Source organism: Chanodichthys erythropterus, chromosome 24 (genome assembly GCF_024489055.1).
Source record: "Chanodichthys erythropterus isolate Z2021 chromosome 24, ASM2448905v1, whole genome shotgun sequence".
Taxonomy (NCBI): Eukaryota; Metazoa; Chordata; class Actinopteri; order Cypriniformes; family Xenocyprididae; genus Chanodichthys; species Chanodichthys erythropterus.
Window position 1 is genome coordinate 2,939,963 of NC_090244.1, and position 17,538 is coordinate 2,957,500.

General features: G+C 33.6%; 2 protein-coding genes across 3 annotated transcripts in view; both read left to right on the forward strand.

Annotated features, from left to right (window-relative positions):
- The first annotated feature begins 163 nt into the window (after positions 1–163).
- adck2 (aarF domain containing kinase 2) lies at positions 164–11,854 on the forward strand. The gene is made up of 8 exons (XM_067379699.1): positions 164–2,016; positions 4,660–4,806; positions 6,622–6,750; positions 6,839–6,934; positions 7,013–7,258; positions 8,529–8,657; positions 9,311–9,364; positions 11,164–11,854. Exons 1-8 carry the CDS (start codon positions 1,177–1,179, stop codon positions 11,302–11,304), a joined length of 1,782 nt encoding a protein of 593 aa, XP_067235800.1. The 5' UTR covers positions 164–1,176; the 3' UTR covers positions 11,305–11,854.
- A 3,831-nt stretch (positions 11,855–15,685) lies between these two features.
- Positions 15,686–17,538, forward strand: part of bbs4 (Bardet-Biedl syndrome 4) — a 14,085-nt gene continuing 12,232 nt past the window's right edge. For both annotated transcript variants that reach the window (XM_067379284.1, XM_067379285.1), the window contains exons 1-4: positions 15,686–15,760; positions 16,328–16,379; positions 17,100–17,179; positions 17,257–17,320. In XM_067379284.1, coding sequence (XP_067235385.1) covers positions 15,737–15,760; positions 16,328–16,379; positions 17,100–17,179; positions 17,257–17,320 — 220 coding nt within the window. In that variant the 5' untranslated portion in view covers positions 15,686–15,736. The remainder of the gene's footprint in view (positions 15,761–16,327; positions 16,380–17,099; positions 17,180–17,256; positions 17,321–17,538) is intronic.

Here is a 17,538-nt window from a genome sequence, read left to right on the forward strand (position 1 = left end):
TTTGGGGTTTGACACGCGATCCGAATCATGATTCGACACAAAAGATTCATAACGTTCAGAATCTTCCTGAAGCAGTGTTTTGAAATCGGCCATCAATAAATAAGTCGTCATTTTGTTTTTTTGCCACACCAAATATATTCTTGTCGATGTGTGGCATGAGAGCGTGAGAGTGTCAATTCTCTTTGTACGCTGTTTTGACTGTTTACGTCGTGTGTTGTGGAAGAAAAATAATCCGACTGCTATTTCCGGTACGTCCTAGCTATTTATTATGATATATTTATTTATTATAATATAGGATAGTATAATAAATCATGCAGTGGATATTTAAAGACGACTAATTAACATATTGACATATAAGACTAAGAAATGTGTGTCATTTATTAATCTTGAAAATTTTAAATTTATAGGACAAAAAAAGTAATACATAATTACTAATATAAACAACAACAACTATGATGATGATAATAATAATAATATAAAAATCGTTAAATATACAAAAAAGTACAAACAAAACTGCAATAAAATATCTCGTATTAAAAAATACGAAAATTTAGTCATTATGTTTTGTTTATTTACTTTATTTTATTATTCGCGTTTTTCTATTTAATTACAATTAAACTGAATCAGGACTAAATGCAACTCAGTGACTACTCACTATCATGTGTTTATTACTGCTGAGCTGATGATTTATTGAGTTTTAAATATAACATGTTACTTTATTAATCAATAAATCAACAAATCCATGTCCACCGAGCAGCGGAACTGATGTTGGGAGAATCACACGGAGGGATTTATCAGCCGGACCCGACGAGAGGAGCAACATTTCATAACAAACGTTTGAATGAATTCATCTGTGCAGGTGCAATGAGAAAATAACGCTAAACAACGCTGTATTGGAGCTCTGTCGGCGAAAAATGACAATTTGATTACGTGTTTGTATGTGCAGCTGTAATTTGAATCTTTCTGTGTATAATATTATAACTTAACATTGTAGATATAAAGCTTTTTCATTGTTGTGTATGTGTACATAGTAGTGCACTAAATAATGTAAATGATTATTAATAATACTGTATGCATGATTTACATGTGTTTCTGAATATAAATCTCAATAGATCTACATGCATCCTAAAGCAACTGCGGAATGTGTAAATAATAATATTAATAACTGTATCAATAATGTCTGCATTCTGCACAAAGCACCTGCTCCAGAGCTTCAGGTGCATTGTGCACAGGGTATCGATTCGAATACCGTCCCGTAGAGTGTTTCTTGTCAAAGGTACTCGTCTTTTATCTCAAACCCCCAAAGTGGGACTCTTCTGTTGGACTGCATGTGGCATCACTTACGCCTCGGGACAGGAAGCCATCCATCAGCACAGAACCACAGAGAGGAAGTCAATCGCCCGAGTGCAGATCCACAGGTTAGTATTCGTCTTGCGTCTGGGACTGCGTGCCTTGGTGCTTTATCTGAAGTTCAGCCCCCTTCTTCTTCTATATCCCCTGACTCTACTATCACAACGTTGGGCGTCCCACTGGTTGGACGCCCTGCTTTGGGTCACGGAAACATCTGGACCTACTTTTATCAAGCTGGGCCAGTGGGCCAGCACCAGACGGGACCTCTTCTCGCAGGACTTCTGCGACCGCTTCTCAAGGCTTCATGTGCAAGTGAAGCCCCATCCCTGGATTCACACCAAGCTCTGTCTGAGGAGGGCGTTTGGGGAAGGATGGAGGCAGATGTTTGTGTTTGACAGTAAGGAGCCCGTGGGGTCGGGGTGCGTGGCACAGGTGTACCGCGCCAAAGCCAAGGTGGCGAGCGTGGAAGATCCGGCGTTCCAGCAGCTGGTGGAGGAACTGGAGAAGAAGAATCTCCTGGAAGCCTGGGAGATCCCCGGTCTGGGAGGAGCTTTGAGTGACATCTGGGAGATGAATAAGGATGAGGAGGAGACGGATATCAGGACAGAGAGAACTGGTCCAGACGAACACCCTGAGGAGGAGCGTCTGATACCTGTGGCTGTTAAGGTATCATATTTAGCTACTTTCTTGCTTTTTAAAGTTCCACTTAATTCCCAGTGAAATTATTTATTTGTGTATAGCACAGAAATGCAACAGATTATCAAGGTAAAATGGGGTTTTTAAATTACATTTATTGTCTCAGATCAAACCATATGCATTTCTTTTGGTATTTTGGTATAGGTACAGTACTGGTCAAAAGTTGGGAAACATTACTATTTTTAATGTTTTTGAAAGAAGTCTCTTTTGCTCATTAAGTCTGCATTTATTTGATCAAAAGTAAAAAACAGTAATATTATTGCAATTTAAAACAACTGTTTTCTATTTTAATATACTTTAAAATATAATTTATTTCTGTGATCAAAGCTGAATTTTCAGCATCATTACTCCAGTCTTCATTGTCTTTACTATCACTTTTTATCAATTTAACACATCCTTGCTGTATGAAAGTATTAATTTCTTTAAAAAAAAAAAATTGAGTGTATTATTTGTTACAAAAGATTTCTATTTTGAATAAATGCGGTTCTTTTTTAAAACTTTTTATTCATCAATAAATCCTGAAAAAAAAAAGTATCAAATCAGCATATAAGAATGATTTCTGAAGGATCATGTGACACTGAAGACTGGAGTAATGATGCTGAAAATTCAGCTTTGATCACAGAAATAAATTATATTTTAAAGTATATTAAGATAGAATTGTAAAAAAAATATTTTACAATATTACTGTAATTTTTGATCAAATAAATGCAGCCATGGTGAGCAGAAGAGACTTTTCAAAAACATTAAAAATAGTAATGTGTCTAAACTTTTGGTACTGTATATCGCCCCTAAATTATTCACAAGATATTTAAGATATTTAATCTTTGTTGATTTTTTCTTACTGTATGCTCAGATTATCAAGGTAAAATGGGTTTTTTAAATGACATTTTAATGCTTATTTATTGTCTAACCCTGTCCAGATCAAAATTTCTTTTGGTATTTTGGTATAGGTACAGTACCGGTCAAAAGTTTGGAAACATTACTATTTTTAATGTTTTTGAAAGAAGTCTCTTATGCTCATTAAGTTTGCATTTATTTGATCAAAAATACAGAAAAAAATATAAACAGTTTTCTATTTTAATATACTTTAAAATATAAATGTATTTCTGTTTTATTACTCCAGTCTTCAGTGTCTTTACTATCACTTTTTATCAATTTAACACATCCTTGCTGAATAAAAGTATTAATTTCTTTTAAAAAAATAATGGTAGTGTATTATTTGTTACAAAACATTTCAATTTTGAATAAATGCTGTTCTTTTTTTATCTTTTTGTTCATCAATAAATCCTGAAAAAGATCACAGGTTATAAAAAATATTAAGCAGCATAACTGTTTCTAACATTTGTAATAAATCATCATATTAGAATGATTTCTGAAGGATCATGTGACACTGAAGACTGGAGTAACGATGCTGAAAATTCAGATTTGATCACAGAAATTAAAAAGTATATTAAAATAGAAAACAGTTGTTTTAAATTGTAAAAATATTTTACAATATTACTGTAATTTTTGATCAAATAAATGCAGCCTTGGTGAGCAGAAGAGACTTTTCAAAAACTTTTGGTACTGTATGTCGCCCCTAAATTATTCACAAGATATTTAAGATATTTAATCTTTGTTGTTTTGTCTTACTGCATACTCAGATTATCAAGATAAAATGTGTTTTTAAATGACATTTTTTTGTAATTCTTGTTTAGTTGTATTCTTCTGAGATTGTTTTGTTTTTATCCTGTTGACAAATCCAGATTAAACCAGCTTAAACTTCATATAAAGAGAACCAGGTCATATAGAGAAAACTGACCCGGAAGGTCAAGATTGTTTTTTTAAATTATTATTATTATTAACAGAAATTTAAATAATTTATTTTAATATAAAATAAGCTAATTTAATCACATCTTAACTTAAACTAAAAATCTCTCTCCAGTAAATTAAGGCGAGGTGAATAGGGTAAAAAAAATAACTAATAGATATCACCATACTTCCCCAGCTGATTGATTACATTAAAAATTGCAAAAAAAAATTGTATTACAAGTTTTCTAAAATGTTATGTTTAAATATGCAAATGAGGTGGTATCTAATTAAATATGCACTCATTTGCATACATTTCTAGAACAAAAATCTAAATATTGGATGACAGGTTCAAAAGGTGCTTGTTTAATTTGTTGGACATGTTAAATTCAAATCTCTTATTATATCTCTTTTTATCACTCCATCAGTCAGAAAATACTATCAACAGCCAAAAAAAAAATAATTTCACCATTTTTTTAGGAATAAAATGCTGTATAAAATCAGGCTAATTATATTTAACAAATCCCTCCGTAAAAACCTTCAGAATATAGATAGGAATAAAGTTTGTGTATATAAGTTCTGCTGATGTGGAGATTTGTGACTCAGAGCAGGAGAAAAAACTCATTTCGAGAAAACGGCCTTTAAAGATATTTACTGTAATTGAAAACTACTGACACAAATAGATGAAGTGCTATAAAATATACACTTAAAAGTGTATTTGGATGTTTTTTATTGTCTTTTTATTGGTTAGTGTTTTTTGCCCTTTTTCCCTGTTGTTATGAGGATTTTTAATATGATCATCATTATTCTTTTTTCTTCAATCAGGTTCTCCATCCAGGAATCAGGCAGCAGGTCCAGATCGATCTGATCCTAATGAAAGCTGGAAGTTTATTCCTCAACTGTTTGCCCGGCGTCAAGTGGCTCAGCCTGCCTGAGATTGTAGATGAATTTGAGAAGCTCATGACCAAACAGGTACTGATGCTTTATGAAGAGCGTTCCTTCATGCCAGTTAACCTAATCTGAAACCTTACGAAGCATTTTCGTTACTTGAAATAAAATAAGACTTTACAATAAGGTTCATGTTAATTAATGTATTAACTAACATATGAGCAATACATTTGTTACTGTATTTACTAATCTTTGTTAATGTTAGTTAATGAAAATACAGTTGTTCATTGTTTGTTCATGTTAGTTCACAGTGCTAATGTTTTTAATAATGTATTAGTAAATGTTGAAATTAACATAAACAAAGATTAATATGCTGTAGAAGTGCAATTCATTATTATAACTAATATAGTTAACTAATGAACCTTATTGTAAAGTGTTACCAATAAAATAAACGTTAAAGTCAGTGTGAAATGGAAGTCTCGAGAGCAGAGGGACTTTTATTATGCCGCAGTTATTATGCTTCTGTTTCTTCCGGTCAAGCGTATGTGAGGTAACGCAGCACTGTTTATCATATTAGACACATTTGAGTGTTGAAATTTGTTATAATGCTAATCATAGCGGCTGCTATGAGACACTTGTTGCACACTGATAATCTAGATCGATATTAGGCATGGTAAAACATGGTACTCGTGGTAAATCAAGAAAATGAGACTTACTGTGTTGAGCTATATAACATGATTAGTTTTCTGTCTATAAATGTATCCAAACAGTTGCTCATCTGTCTAATAAAACACAATATATTTAAGCGTCTTTGGTTTCCATGTTTTCGACAAAATAAAACCGGAAATGGAGGGTAGCACGGGTATGATGTCATTGATAGGTGACGCACGAACACGGTCCATGTCCTGGTTAAAATTGCTTATTTCTCCGGATTTAAACATTCTTGGAAACATTTGGGATAATTTAAGTACACAAGTCAACAAAATATATTACTTTATTTTAATCCAAAAATCCTACATATTGTGCCTTTAATTTGCACAGATCAATTGTTTACCACAAGACTAATAATGTACGATAAAGAAGTAAACAGGGTCAATTTTGACTTCATACTGACTTTAAATAAAATAAATTACGTTTTTTTTTTTTATTTATTTCAGTTATTTGCCGAAGCAATCTTTTAAATTTCCATGTAATTTAACTTAAAACTATAACTGAAATAAAATGAATAAAAACTATATAGACATATTAAAAAAAAAAAAAAAAAAACTAAATAAATTAACTAAAATAAAATAAAAAAATGGAAATGAATTTAAAAAATACTAAACAAAAAAAATTATATATATATGTGTTGGGAAAGTTACTTTTAAAAGTAATGTGTTACAATATTGCATTACTCCCTATAAACGTAACTAATTGCGTTACTTTTCATGGAAAGTAATGCATTACATTTGCGCTACTTTTCCTCACCTGGGCTAGGCTTGTTTGTTTTTTTTGTTTTTTTTTATAACAAAAAAGTTCCTTTTTTGGCAAATGTAAAGGCCCTTTTACACCAAAAGTGCAAATGATAAAGGAAATGCAAATTCACGTCTGTACAGTAGAGGGCGCAGCTCAAATAAACCGTCAGCTGTCAGCTGTGCCGCAGGTGAAGAAAGTTTAACACTCTTTAGCAATAAAAACAAAAAAATTAAACAAATGTAGTGTTTATTTAAAGTTATTTTTGCTTATTCGTATCATCGAAGTAATGTGTTACTGTACTAGTTACTTGAAAAGGTAATCGGATTACATAACTCGCGTTACTTGTAAAGGTTACCCCAAAAACTGACTACAATAGTGTCTTAATGATACTAAAATAACACTGCTTCAAAGTGATTTTGTCCTTTAACATCCTATTTGATGCAGATCGATCTTCGGTTTGAGGCCCAGAACATCGAAAAGTTCCAAAAAAATTTCAAAGACCTGGAATACGTGAAGTTTCCGACACCCCTCCGACCGTTCGTCACAAGGACTGTGTTGGTAGAAACGTACGAGGTAAAATCATTTTATCATTTTAATATTGCATAATTATCCTATTTTATTCGACAGAGAAGAACTAACGCTTTGATTTGTGCTCCTGTAGGAGAGTGAACCCATCTCAAAGTACATGAGCGCCGACGTCCCAGCAGGAATCAAGCAGAGAATCGCAAGGATGGGCGTCGACCTTCTTTTGAAAATGGTTTGTTAAACTATCACCAGATTCTTTATGTGTGTTTGTTACACTGAAGTCTGTCTAACATGTGTTCATCTCTGGCAGGTGTTTGTGGATAATTTCGTCCATGGGGACCTCCATCCCGGGAACATCCTGGTGCAGGGTGGGCGAGGAGAGGGTCCTCAGGATAGGGCCACTCTGACGGACCTGTGGGACACTGTGGTGGTCAGCATGAGACCGACTCCTCCGGCCCTGCAGCTGGTGCTACTGGACGCGGGCATCGTGGCGCAGCTCAGTGAGACGGACCAACGCAACTTCAGAGCCGTGTTCACCGCTGTCGTTCTCAAGCAGGTAAAGGACAGAGGTGGATTGTGCTTCTTACATTGACAGTACTGAATGTGAACGTGGATGTGATTCCATCCTGAAATGCTGAAGATGTGTTTGTTGAAGTCGGCGTCAATGTTATTTTAGTATTATTTACGGTTCTGCTCACCAAGCCTGTATTTATTTGATTAAAAATACAGTAAAAACAATAATTTTGTGAAATATTATTATAATTTAAAATAACTGTTTTCTATGTGAATCAATATTAAAATATAATTTATTTCTGTGATCAATTACTCCAGTCTTCAGTGTCACATGATCCTTCAGAAATTATTCTATTATGATGATTTGATGCTCAAAAAACATTATTATTAACAGTATTATAGTATTTATTAATATTTTGAATTATCTTTTATTTTTATAAATGTCTTTACTGTCACTTTTGATCAATTTAATGCATCCTTGCTGAATAAAAGTATTCATTTCTTTAAAGAAAATTTACTTATCCCAAAGTTTTGAATGGTAGAGTATCATGGTTTCACAAAATTGAAAACTGTTTTCAACATTGATAATAATCATAAATGTTTCTTGAGCAGCAAATCATCATATTAGAATGATTTCTGAAGGATCATGTGACACTGAAGACTGGAGTAACGATGCTGAAAATTCAGCTTTGATCACAGGAATAAATGACATTTTAACATATTCATATAAAAAACAGCTATTTCTGAATTATAATAATATTTCACAATTTTTACTGATTTTACTGCATTTCTAATCAAATAAATGCAGCCTTGGTCAGCAGAAGAGACTTATATTTAGTGATTTTGTTAGTTCTTTTGTCATTTTTTTTATTAGTTTTTGTTCTTTTTTAATATGTTTAATATGTTTTTATTTTCATCTTAGTTTGAGTAATTTAGTGTTTATTTAGTCTAGTGAGTTGCCCATTTTTAGTTTTTCATCTAATATTTTATTTAACTTGAGCTTTGTTTCAATGACCTAAAAAACTTTTTAATAGCTTTAGTTTTAAGACTGGAATACGCTGACGTTTGGCCAGATTTCTTCAGTTTATAGAAGTTCAATCATCAAACATGATTGATATTTTAAGCTGTTTTTAGAACACATTTTGTTTTCATTTTCATAGCTACGTGTTTCTGCATGAGTTCAGAATAGCCTGAATGTGTGCTAGTGTGTGATCCTCAGCCCAGGTTTTCTCTGAAACCATTTACAAAGTCAGTAAGTGTATGTTTTAGTTTTAGTTGATAACAACATTGACTTCATGTACTTGTGTTGCAAGGGCGAGCGAGTTGCAGAGCTAATTCTTCATCACGCCCGTGCCAATGAGTGCCAGGATGTGACACATTTCAAGAAGGAAATGGCTGAACTAGTGGATCATGCGCTCAGTGACACGCTCTCCCTGGGAAAGGTACAGAGTTACACACCTCCATCACTTCCATAATTCGTTAGATCTATGTATGAAGAAAAAAGTGATCAAAGCTGTATTTTCAGCATCATTACTCCAGTCTTCAGTGTCACATGATCCTTCAGAAATCATTCTAATATGAGAAACATTTCTGATTATTATCAATGTTGAAAACAGTTCATATTTTTGTGGAAACTGATGCTCTACCATTCAAAACTTTGGATTTTCTTTAAAGAAATGAATACTTTTATACAGCAAGGATGCATTAAATTGTTCAAAAGTAACATTAATAATGTTACTAAAGATTTTTATTCCAACTAAATGCTGTTCTTTTTTGACTAGTAGTCTATTTATCTATTTAATCTGATGATAAGTGGCCATTTTGATCTGCTGTTTAACAGAAGTGGCCTTTTGAAATAGTGTCAACTCTAGAATTCACCAAAACAAAGCACTTTTTTGTAAATATTGTGTAAGCATGTGGATGTACATAGAATTTTCTTGCATTAAACCGCATCAGCAGCATTATATCCCTCTACACGTGTGTGTCGGCCATTAAAACTCATTTCAGCTGACCGCTATACATTATATCTGTGCTTACTACGAGATTTCAGTATTGCTGGGATTAAAAATTTCTCACAGTATATGTTGTTTTATAGATTCAGGTGTCCGAGCTGTTGTCGCGAGTCTTCGGTTTACTGATCCATCACAAGGTGAGAGCAACTTGATGTTAAATCAGTTGCATCATTTGTTATCAGTGCAAGTTAGTGGATCATAAGCTGTGTTTAAAATAATACTTAGTCGCTTAATATAACATCTACAGTGTTGGGTAAGTTACTTTTAAAAAAGCAACTAATTTTATCCTCATCAGTGTAATTAGATTACTGTACAAATGAATCTTTCTCAAAAGTATTGCATTACTTCTTACTAGTTTCTTTTTTAAATCTCATATCAGCCTCGAGCACTTCAACAATACAAGGATAGACATGAAACTGATATTTTGATTTGTTCAAATAAATACATTAACATTAGATGTTACATTTTATTGTTTTACACTACCGGTCAAAAGTTTGGAAACATTACTATTTTTAATGTTTTTGAACCATGTCCTTTTGTTTGTTTATGTTTAAAGGGTTAGTTCACCCAAAAATGAATTTCTGTCATTAATTGCTCACCTTCATGTTGTTCTACACCTGTAAGTTCATCTTCAGAACGCAAATTAAGATATTTTTGATGAAATCCAATGGCTCATTGGATATAATTAACACTTTCAGATGGCCAGAAAGCTACTAAAGACATATTTAAAACTGTTCATGTGACTACAGTGATATTATAAAGCGACGAGAATACTTTTTGTGTGACAAAAATAACAAAATAGCGACTTTATTCGACAATATCTAGTGATGGGCGAACTTATGCTCATTAAGGCTGCATTTATTTCATAATAAATGCAGAAAAAACAATAATATTGTGAAATATTATTACAATTTAAAATGACGGTTTTCTATTTTAATATACTTTAAAATATTTATTATAATTTAGCATTACTACAGGCTTCAGTGTCACATGATCCTTCAGAAATCATTCGAATATGATGATTTGATATTCGGTTATTATCAATGTTGGAAACAGTCTTGTTGCTTAATATTATTTTATAACCTTTTTCAGGATTCATTGATGAATAAAAGGTTACAAAGAACAGCATTTATTCAAAATATAAATCTTTTCTAACTATAAATCTTTACTATCACTTTTTATCAATTTAACACATCTGTGCTGAATAAAAGTATTAATTTCTTTCAAAACAAAGAAAGAAAAAAATTACCGACCTCAGACTTTTGAATGATAGTGTATATTGTTAAAAAATATTTCTATTTTAAATAAATGCTGATATTTTTTTACTTTTTATTCATGAATGAATCCTGAAAAAAGTATCACAGGTTATAAAATATTAAGCAGCACAACTGTTTCCAACATTGATAATAAATCATCATATTAGAATGATTTCTGAAGGATCATGTGACACTGAAGACTGGAGTAATGATGCTGAAAATTCAGCTTTGCCATCACAGAAATAAATTATATTTTAAAGTATATTAAAACCATAATTTTAAATCGTAATAATATTTCACAATATTATTGTTTTTTCTGTATTTATTAAGAAATAAATGTAGCCTTGAACATCTACTTTTTAATAATCCAATAAGCAGCATTTAAATGTGTAAACAGGAAGTAGTGATAAAAAGCTGTGCATTTCAGTTTTAACAAATTTAGCAATAAGCAATATATAAGCGAATATTCTTCTTCTTCAATAATTTAAGAAAAATGGGGAATAAAATATAGTAAACTTAAATATGTGATTTAAATAAAAGGTAACACTTTACAATAAGGTCTAGCATGCACAAATATTTAATGTGACAAAAATTGTAGTGGTATCACATTGTATTTTGATACTATTGTGAGTTTTACGCTGAAGTGTTAAGTGCCGTGTGTTTTGCTCTGCTCGTGGCAGGTGAAGTTGGAGAGTAATTTCGCATCTATGGTGTTTGCCATCATGGTCCTGGAGGGTTTGGGCAGATCGCTGGACCCCAACCTGGACATCCTGGAGATCGCCAAACCCCTGCTGCTGAAAAACTGCGCCTCAATCCTCTGATTCTCATCCAACAGTACCTCACTGTTCCAGACTGCTGCTCAAACAACGAGAGTCGATCAGGGAATTTAACCTCGCTCAGAGGAAACACTACATATCTGGGATCAGTTTACATGTGTCTTGTCCATGTTCAGGGTTATGAGGAAAAGGTCAAGCTGTTCCTGGGTCAGTAATATATGCTGTGATGCTGTACTTTTGGGGCCAGATTTAGTCTTTTTGATTCAATCCTGAAGTTTATAGACTTTAAGATGTTAAATTCAATGTCAGATTACAAGGTTAAACATTATATATATCCACATGTTAGGCTGCTTTCACTTAAACTGTTTTTAATTGCATTAAACCCAAACCTGCTTAGAAAATCCCTGAAAAGTTACATATATTGTCAAGCAGATAAGCCTGTCATCTGAATTAGATTATATAGTGCTTACAATCTATGCAGATGTATAAAGAAACCAGATTTTATCCACCATGCCTTTTTGTTTATGTTTAAAGGGTTAGTTCACCCAAAAATGAAAATTCTGTCATTAATTACTTACGGACATTAATTAGTCCTTCGTTCATCTTCAGAAAACAAATGAAGATATTTTTGATAAAATCTGATGGATCAGCGGAGATAATTAACACTTTCAGATGACCAGAAAGCTACTAAAGACATATTTAAAACAGTTCATGAGACTACAGTGATTTTATAAAGTGATTTTATAAAGTGACGAGAATACTTTTTGTGTGACAAAAATAACAAAATAGTGACTTTATTCAATAATATCTAGTGATGGGCGATTTCAAAACACTGCTTCATGAAGCTTTACGAATCTTTTGTTTCGAATCAGTGGTTCGGAGCGTGAATCAAACTGCCAAAGTCACGTGAACTATTGAAGTTTCAAAACACTAACGACGTAACGTGATATGTATTACAATGTCTTATATTTGTTTTGTAAAATAAATAAAAAATAAATAAAAAAATGTAAAAACTTACGACGTAACGAAGCCTCGTTTACCTGAATCACGTGATTTTGCCGCTCTGAACCACTGATTCGAAACAAATGATTCGTAAAGATTCGAAGCTTCATGAAGCAGTGTTTTGAAATCGCCCATATATTGTTGAATAAAGTCGCTATTTTGTTATTTTTGGCGCACAAAAAGTATTCTCGTCACTTTATAATATCACTGTAGTCACATGACCTGTTTTAAATATGTCTTTAGTAGCTTTCTGGCCATCTGAAAGTGTTACTAAGCCATCGGATTTTATCAAAAATATTTTAATTTGTGTCCTGAAGATGAATGAAGGTCTTACGGGTGTGGATCGACATGAGGGTGAGTAATTAATGACAGAAATTTCATTTTTGGGTGAACTAACCCTTTAATTAAAATAACATTGGTTTAAAAAGTCAAAAATTAGGTCCATTAAATCTGTCCGAAACAATCCAATTTGTAAAACATTTATTAGACAATCAAAATTGTGCTAAATGTGACATTTTACACACCTGATGTGTTTATCCGTTGTGTTAGTCAGATTTCAGTCTGTATTTAGTTATTTTCCGTGTATGAATTGCTGGGAAATGCCTGAAAATAACCCCTTTGTGTATTTTGCACATTTTTGTTCTTCAATCGGTCTTTGTCAGACACGTGATTTTGTTGTGTGTGACGTCACCGCGGCGCCATATTTGTGGTATCCCTGCTGACTGTGAGAATGAAAGAGATTACACGAGTTGAGATAACAAGCAAATAACTCGCAAATATGAAGAAGCACAAGAACAAAGTTAAAATTTCATATCGCGATAAACTCACCAAAGATGCCAGGGACCGTTATTTGGAGAATTTTTCATCCATTCATAACATAGATCTGTACGAGCTGACTGCAGTAAGTTGGAGTGCTACTGACCCCGCATTGCTACCTAAATCATCATACTTAAATATTGTTAACTGTCTTGTTTATGGCATAAACGCATAGTGAACAATTTAAAACTATAAATCCCTCGAAGATCACAGATATTTCACTAATGGGTGCAGGATTTATTTATGTTCTGAAGGAAGGACTGCGATAACACAGTATAGTAACGATAATGATGTCGTGTTAACTATATAACAAGTGCATGATTAAGGATGGTTTAGTATTATCAGGAAGAATTTTGAACTAATACTACCCTTTTTTCATGCATTTTTTTTTCTTTATTGCATTAAGTACATAAACCAATGTATAACACAATAAACATTGTTCCAATAAACAAGGCATCATCAGAGATGTATGTAGAATTTAATAGTGTATTTTATTACAGTACATTCTGATATAGTATACCTTTTAGACCTACCTCTGTGTTGTCTGGGTCAATGACATTATGAGTCTTTTTTTTTCTTTTTCTTTTTTTTGTCCAAAGGCCTTAATAATAATAAAAACAAAGATATGTCATGCAAGTTAAATATCTGATTTACAGATTGTGTATATTATTAATTATCCTGTTAATACTATAAGTGCATATAACATAAATCTACAAATCACCCTGAAAAATTTAATTATACATGCTTTATTGTTCATGCAAGACTGGATAAAGCATCAGCACATTTTTACACTACAATTCTACAAAAGATTCAAACATGCGCTGATTGGATGGTTTCTCTGTGAAAATCTCAAAACAGTCAGTAATCTCTGCTACTCTGTATTTAAACAAAGGAGACATATTTCTGTGCAAATCATCTCTGTCAGCCCATACAGCTGAAAGCTTCAGGTTTGCATAGATATGACACAGTTTCATTGAATGTTCTGTATACCGTCTCAGGGGAAACATTAGAAGTGTTGTGCAGGCAGATCAAATCTGAGGTATATTAAGGTTCACAGAAGCATTTGAAATTTGTATTTGTTGCGTCTGGAATCAGAGGCACAAAAAAAAAAAAAAAAAAAAATTGTAACGCCATAAAGGTTCCCAGGTTTGGCAGACCCGTATAGTACATTAACATCATCTCCAAAACAAACATCAGACATCCTGTACATATCAAGTCGGTTTACTTCTGCACATGCAGATCACCATCTCCCCTCCAGCCTCCTGCATCTTCTCAGTGTGAAGATGATCACTTTCTCCAGCCTGATGGACCATAGTGTCAGCTGACTGACTTGGGTAAAGTTGGTTTTATATTCGCACATCCGTATTCAATAGCCTTGTTAATCACACTACATTGGACATTCAGTGGACATTCACAAGTAAATATGCCATTAAACAATACTTGCCTATTTTGATCGACTGTGAAAAATGTTATAAGTTGACAATCGTTGGTCGTCAATATCATGTCGCTGCTTAAAATTCACAAACATTAATTTATTGCATATTTATTGGAAAGTCTGAATTTATCAGAAGTCTGAATGTGCAAATATAAAACCAACTTTACCCAAGTAGCTGACTGGATTGTTTTTCCTTAGTGTCTGTGTGTGCATCTCAATCAGCTCTGAGCTCTTGAATCAGTATATTGTGTATATAAATTTTGTGACTGAGACCGTCCTGATCAGTGCCCTAACTAATGAACTAGGGAGCTGATTGAGACACAGCCTGTGTTTAATGCTGATGTGGCCTTAATGTAGGGAGGGATGGTGTCCAGTTGGGGTCAGTCTCCATAATCTTTAAGCAGGCTGATCTGCAATGAAATGAAAAGGTCCACAGACCACAGCTGTAAAAAGTAGTCAGAAAATTAGAATCAGTATATAGATACAGAGCAAAAATGTCGTACCTTAAGTATAAAAATGCTGTAGCAAAATTAAGAAAAAATAAAATGTAGACATATTCAAGTAAAGGGATTCAGTTTAAATTGACTTGTTTCATAGCACATACAATCCAAAACAATGCGTTGCTATAACGTTTTCTACTTTAGAAAACAGAAACCTCTAACTTACCTTTGTGAAATGTAGAAAGCAAACATACTTGAATGGAGATATCTTGACGAAAGTGATGTTTTGCGTCTCACCGCGGCAACCCGTGAGATCCGGCGCCTCTGTTATTGCCTCTAACGTTACATACTCTCCGTACAGCCTTTTTTCAAGTAGGAAACCGACTAAATCTAATCTCGTAGTAAAGTTTTTGACATTTTCTATCGTGGGACATATTATTGCAGCTTTTCACACAACAAAAGTGTGCCATTTTTACAATGAAAAGTAGCCAAAGAAGAAACAACTCTGCACTGATACAGAGATTGTTTGGATACCTCAGAAATGGCGACGACACCCATAATGCACTTCGGTTTTCACGAGTGTGACGTCACCTGACAAAGACCGATAAACTAATAGTACTTTGACATTTTGTCTTATATGTCCAACATATAAGTGCAAACATCATATATGGTTTGTAATCCGAAGTGACTGTTGTTTATATATGTCAAATCACGTGGTCACGGACGTCCCGGTGTTGCCATAGAGAAAGAAGCGTCCGCCGGAAGTGAGAAGGAGAGGAGCGCGATGGCGGACGACGGGATGAAAACGGTGAGAAATTATGGATATTTTCATTAAAAGACAAAATTTCTTGTATTTAACGGCTTTAATATGAACAAATATCATCTTCATGGTGGTTTATGGTAGTCTAACCGCTATTTTTCGTTATTTACTTGTTTGTCAGATTAATGAGATCTGCAAACAGAAAATCTGAAAAATTTTAAACAACAAAAGTAACGTTAGGCTGTTTTTATTTATATTTCGCTGAATATTTAAAAGCACAGACTTACCTTAAAATCAAAATAAGCTTATATTTTGAACATAAAATCAAGTCTATTCAAGGACCTTTAAGATTTATTGCATTCTAACTGTTTTTCTTGAAAGTTAAGCAGATTTTAATGCTAGTAAACTATTATCGTATTTGTTATGCTGAAAATATTACATGATTATTCTCATGGCTTCTCCTGACATTAAATTAAATATTAAATGCACAATATTTGTCAGCAGCCAAAGTGTATCAAGTGCACAACAATAAGACATGCATCACCAAATTAATATAATTTTATCACACAGGATATAATTGATTATGTTGACATATTTACTCTTTTGTGTGTGTAGGATGTGCAGCTGCCTGTGGCCACAGACCTCAAGAAACCTCGTCTGAAGAAAGGTCAGAAATCTGTATACATTTATAATAAAATTCAGTTTTAAAATGATAAAGTACTGCAACACTAAACAGAAGCATTTTTGAGGTTCTACTGAATCCTGTCATCCTGAGGGTGGCGCTGTTTGCCTTTATTCTCGCCTTCGGCCCCATTTTCCAGTGAAGAGGATTATGGCTCACAGGGAAAAGTCTGTCCAGGAATAGAACGGATTGAGATCAGATTTTGCCAGGGGGCTTGTAAGCAAGAGGAGGAAGATGCAGACGCTGCATGTCACGGCGGACGGGCTCCTTTTGTTCTGGGACCCGCTGGATTTGGGATGAGCAGTCTTGTGTGGCCCCCCATTGCGAGAGGAGGCCGCTGCTGCGCACAGCATGCCTCTCTGCCCTCTATATCCAAAATAGAAGCTGATTTTCAATGCCGCCTTTGATTTTTGCATTTTCAGGATTAGACCAGTTAATGTCCTACACAAGATGAAACCGCTTTTTATGTCTCATCTCTTTAATCTTTGGCCCAAAAAAGTTTCTGAACAGTTAAATCGCACTTTAAAATGTCTTAAAGTCTTTGCAAACACACTTTACAAACAAAACATTTGACATATATACTTAGACTTCAAACATGATGAAGAAAAGTGTACTTTAAGATCCTGCAATGATATTTTTTAGTGTCTAGAGCACTATACGTATATATAGATTGATCTCTACAGTTTTTTTTTCTTCTGTCTGAAGCTCCTGAGCTTCCCATTCTTGAGAGGAGAAACTGGCTTATACATCTGCATTACATCCGCAAAGATTATGAGACCTGCAAGGTAAATCCTGATCATCCTACAGAGACTGTAGACTACTCTTGATGATGTTAACTGATTCGTGTTGCTTCTGATTTCAGGCCATTATTAAAGAACAACTGCATGAAACTCAAGGCATGTGTGAATATGCGGTATATGTACAAGGTCAGTGAAAAATGCACTGTAAATCGACTCTAACAATGTAAACGTATTCATTTACTCTGAACAGACAGTTCGACTATGACTCTTAAAGGGACAGTTCACCCAAAAATGAAAATTGTGTCATCATTTATTCATCCTCAAGTGCTTCGAATTCTGTATGAGTTTCTTTCTTCTGTTGAACACAAAAGAAGATATTTTGAAGAATGTTGGTAACCAGACAG

Coding starts and splice junctions, on each gene's coding strand:
- adck2 (XM_067379699.1), top strand. CDS start 1,177: ATGTCTGCATTCTGCACAAAGCACCTGCTCCAGAGCTTCAGGTGCATT. Junction 6,935..7,012: donor TCGACCTTCTTTTGAAAATG/GTTTGTTAAACT, acceptor CATCTCTGGCAG/GTGTTTGTGGATAATTTCGT. Junction 7,259..8,528: donor CCGCTGTCGTTCTCAAGCAG/GTAAAGGACAGA, acceptor TTGTGTTGCAAG/GGCGAGCGAGTTGCAGAGCT.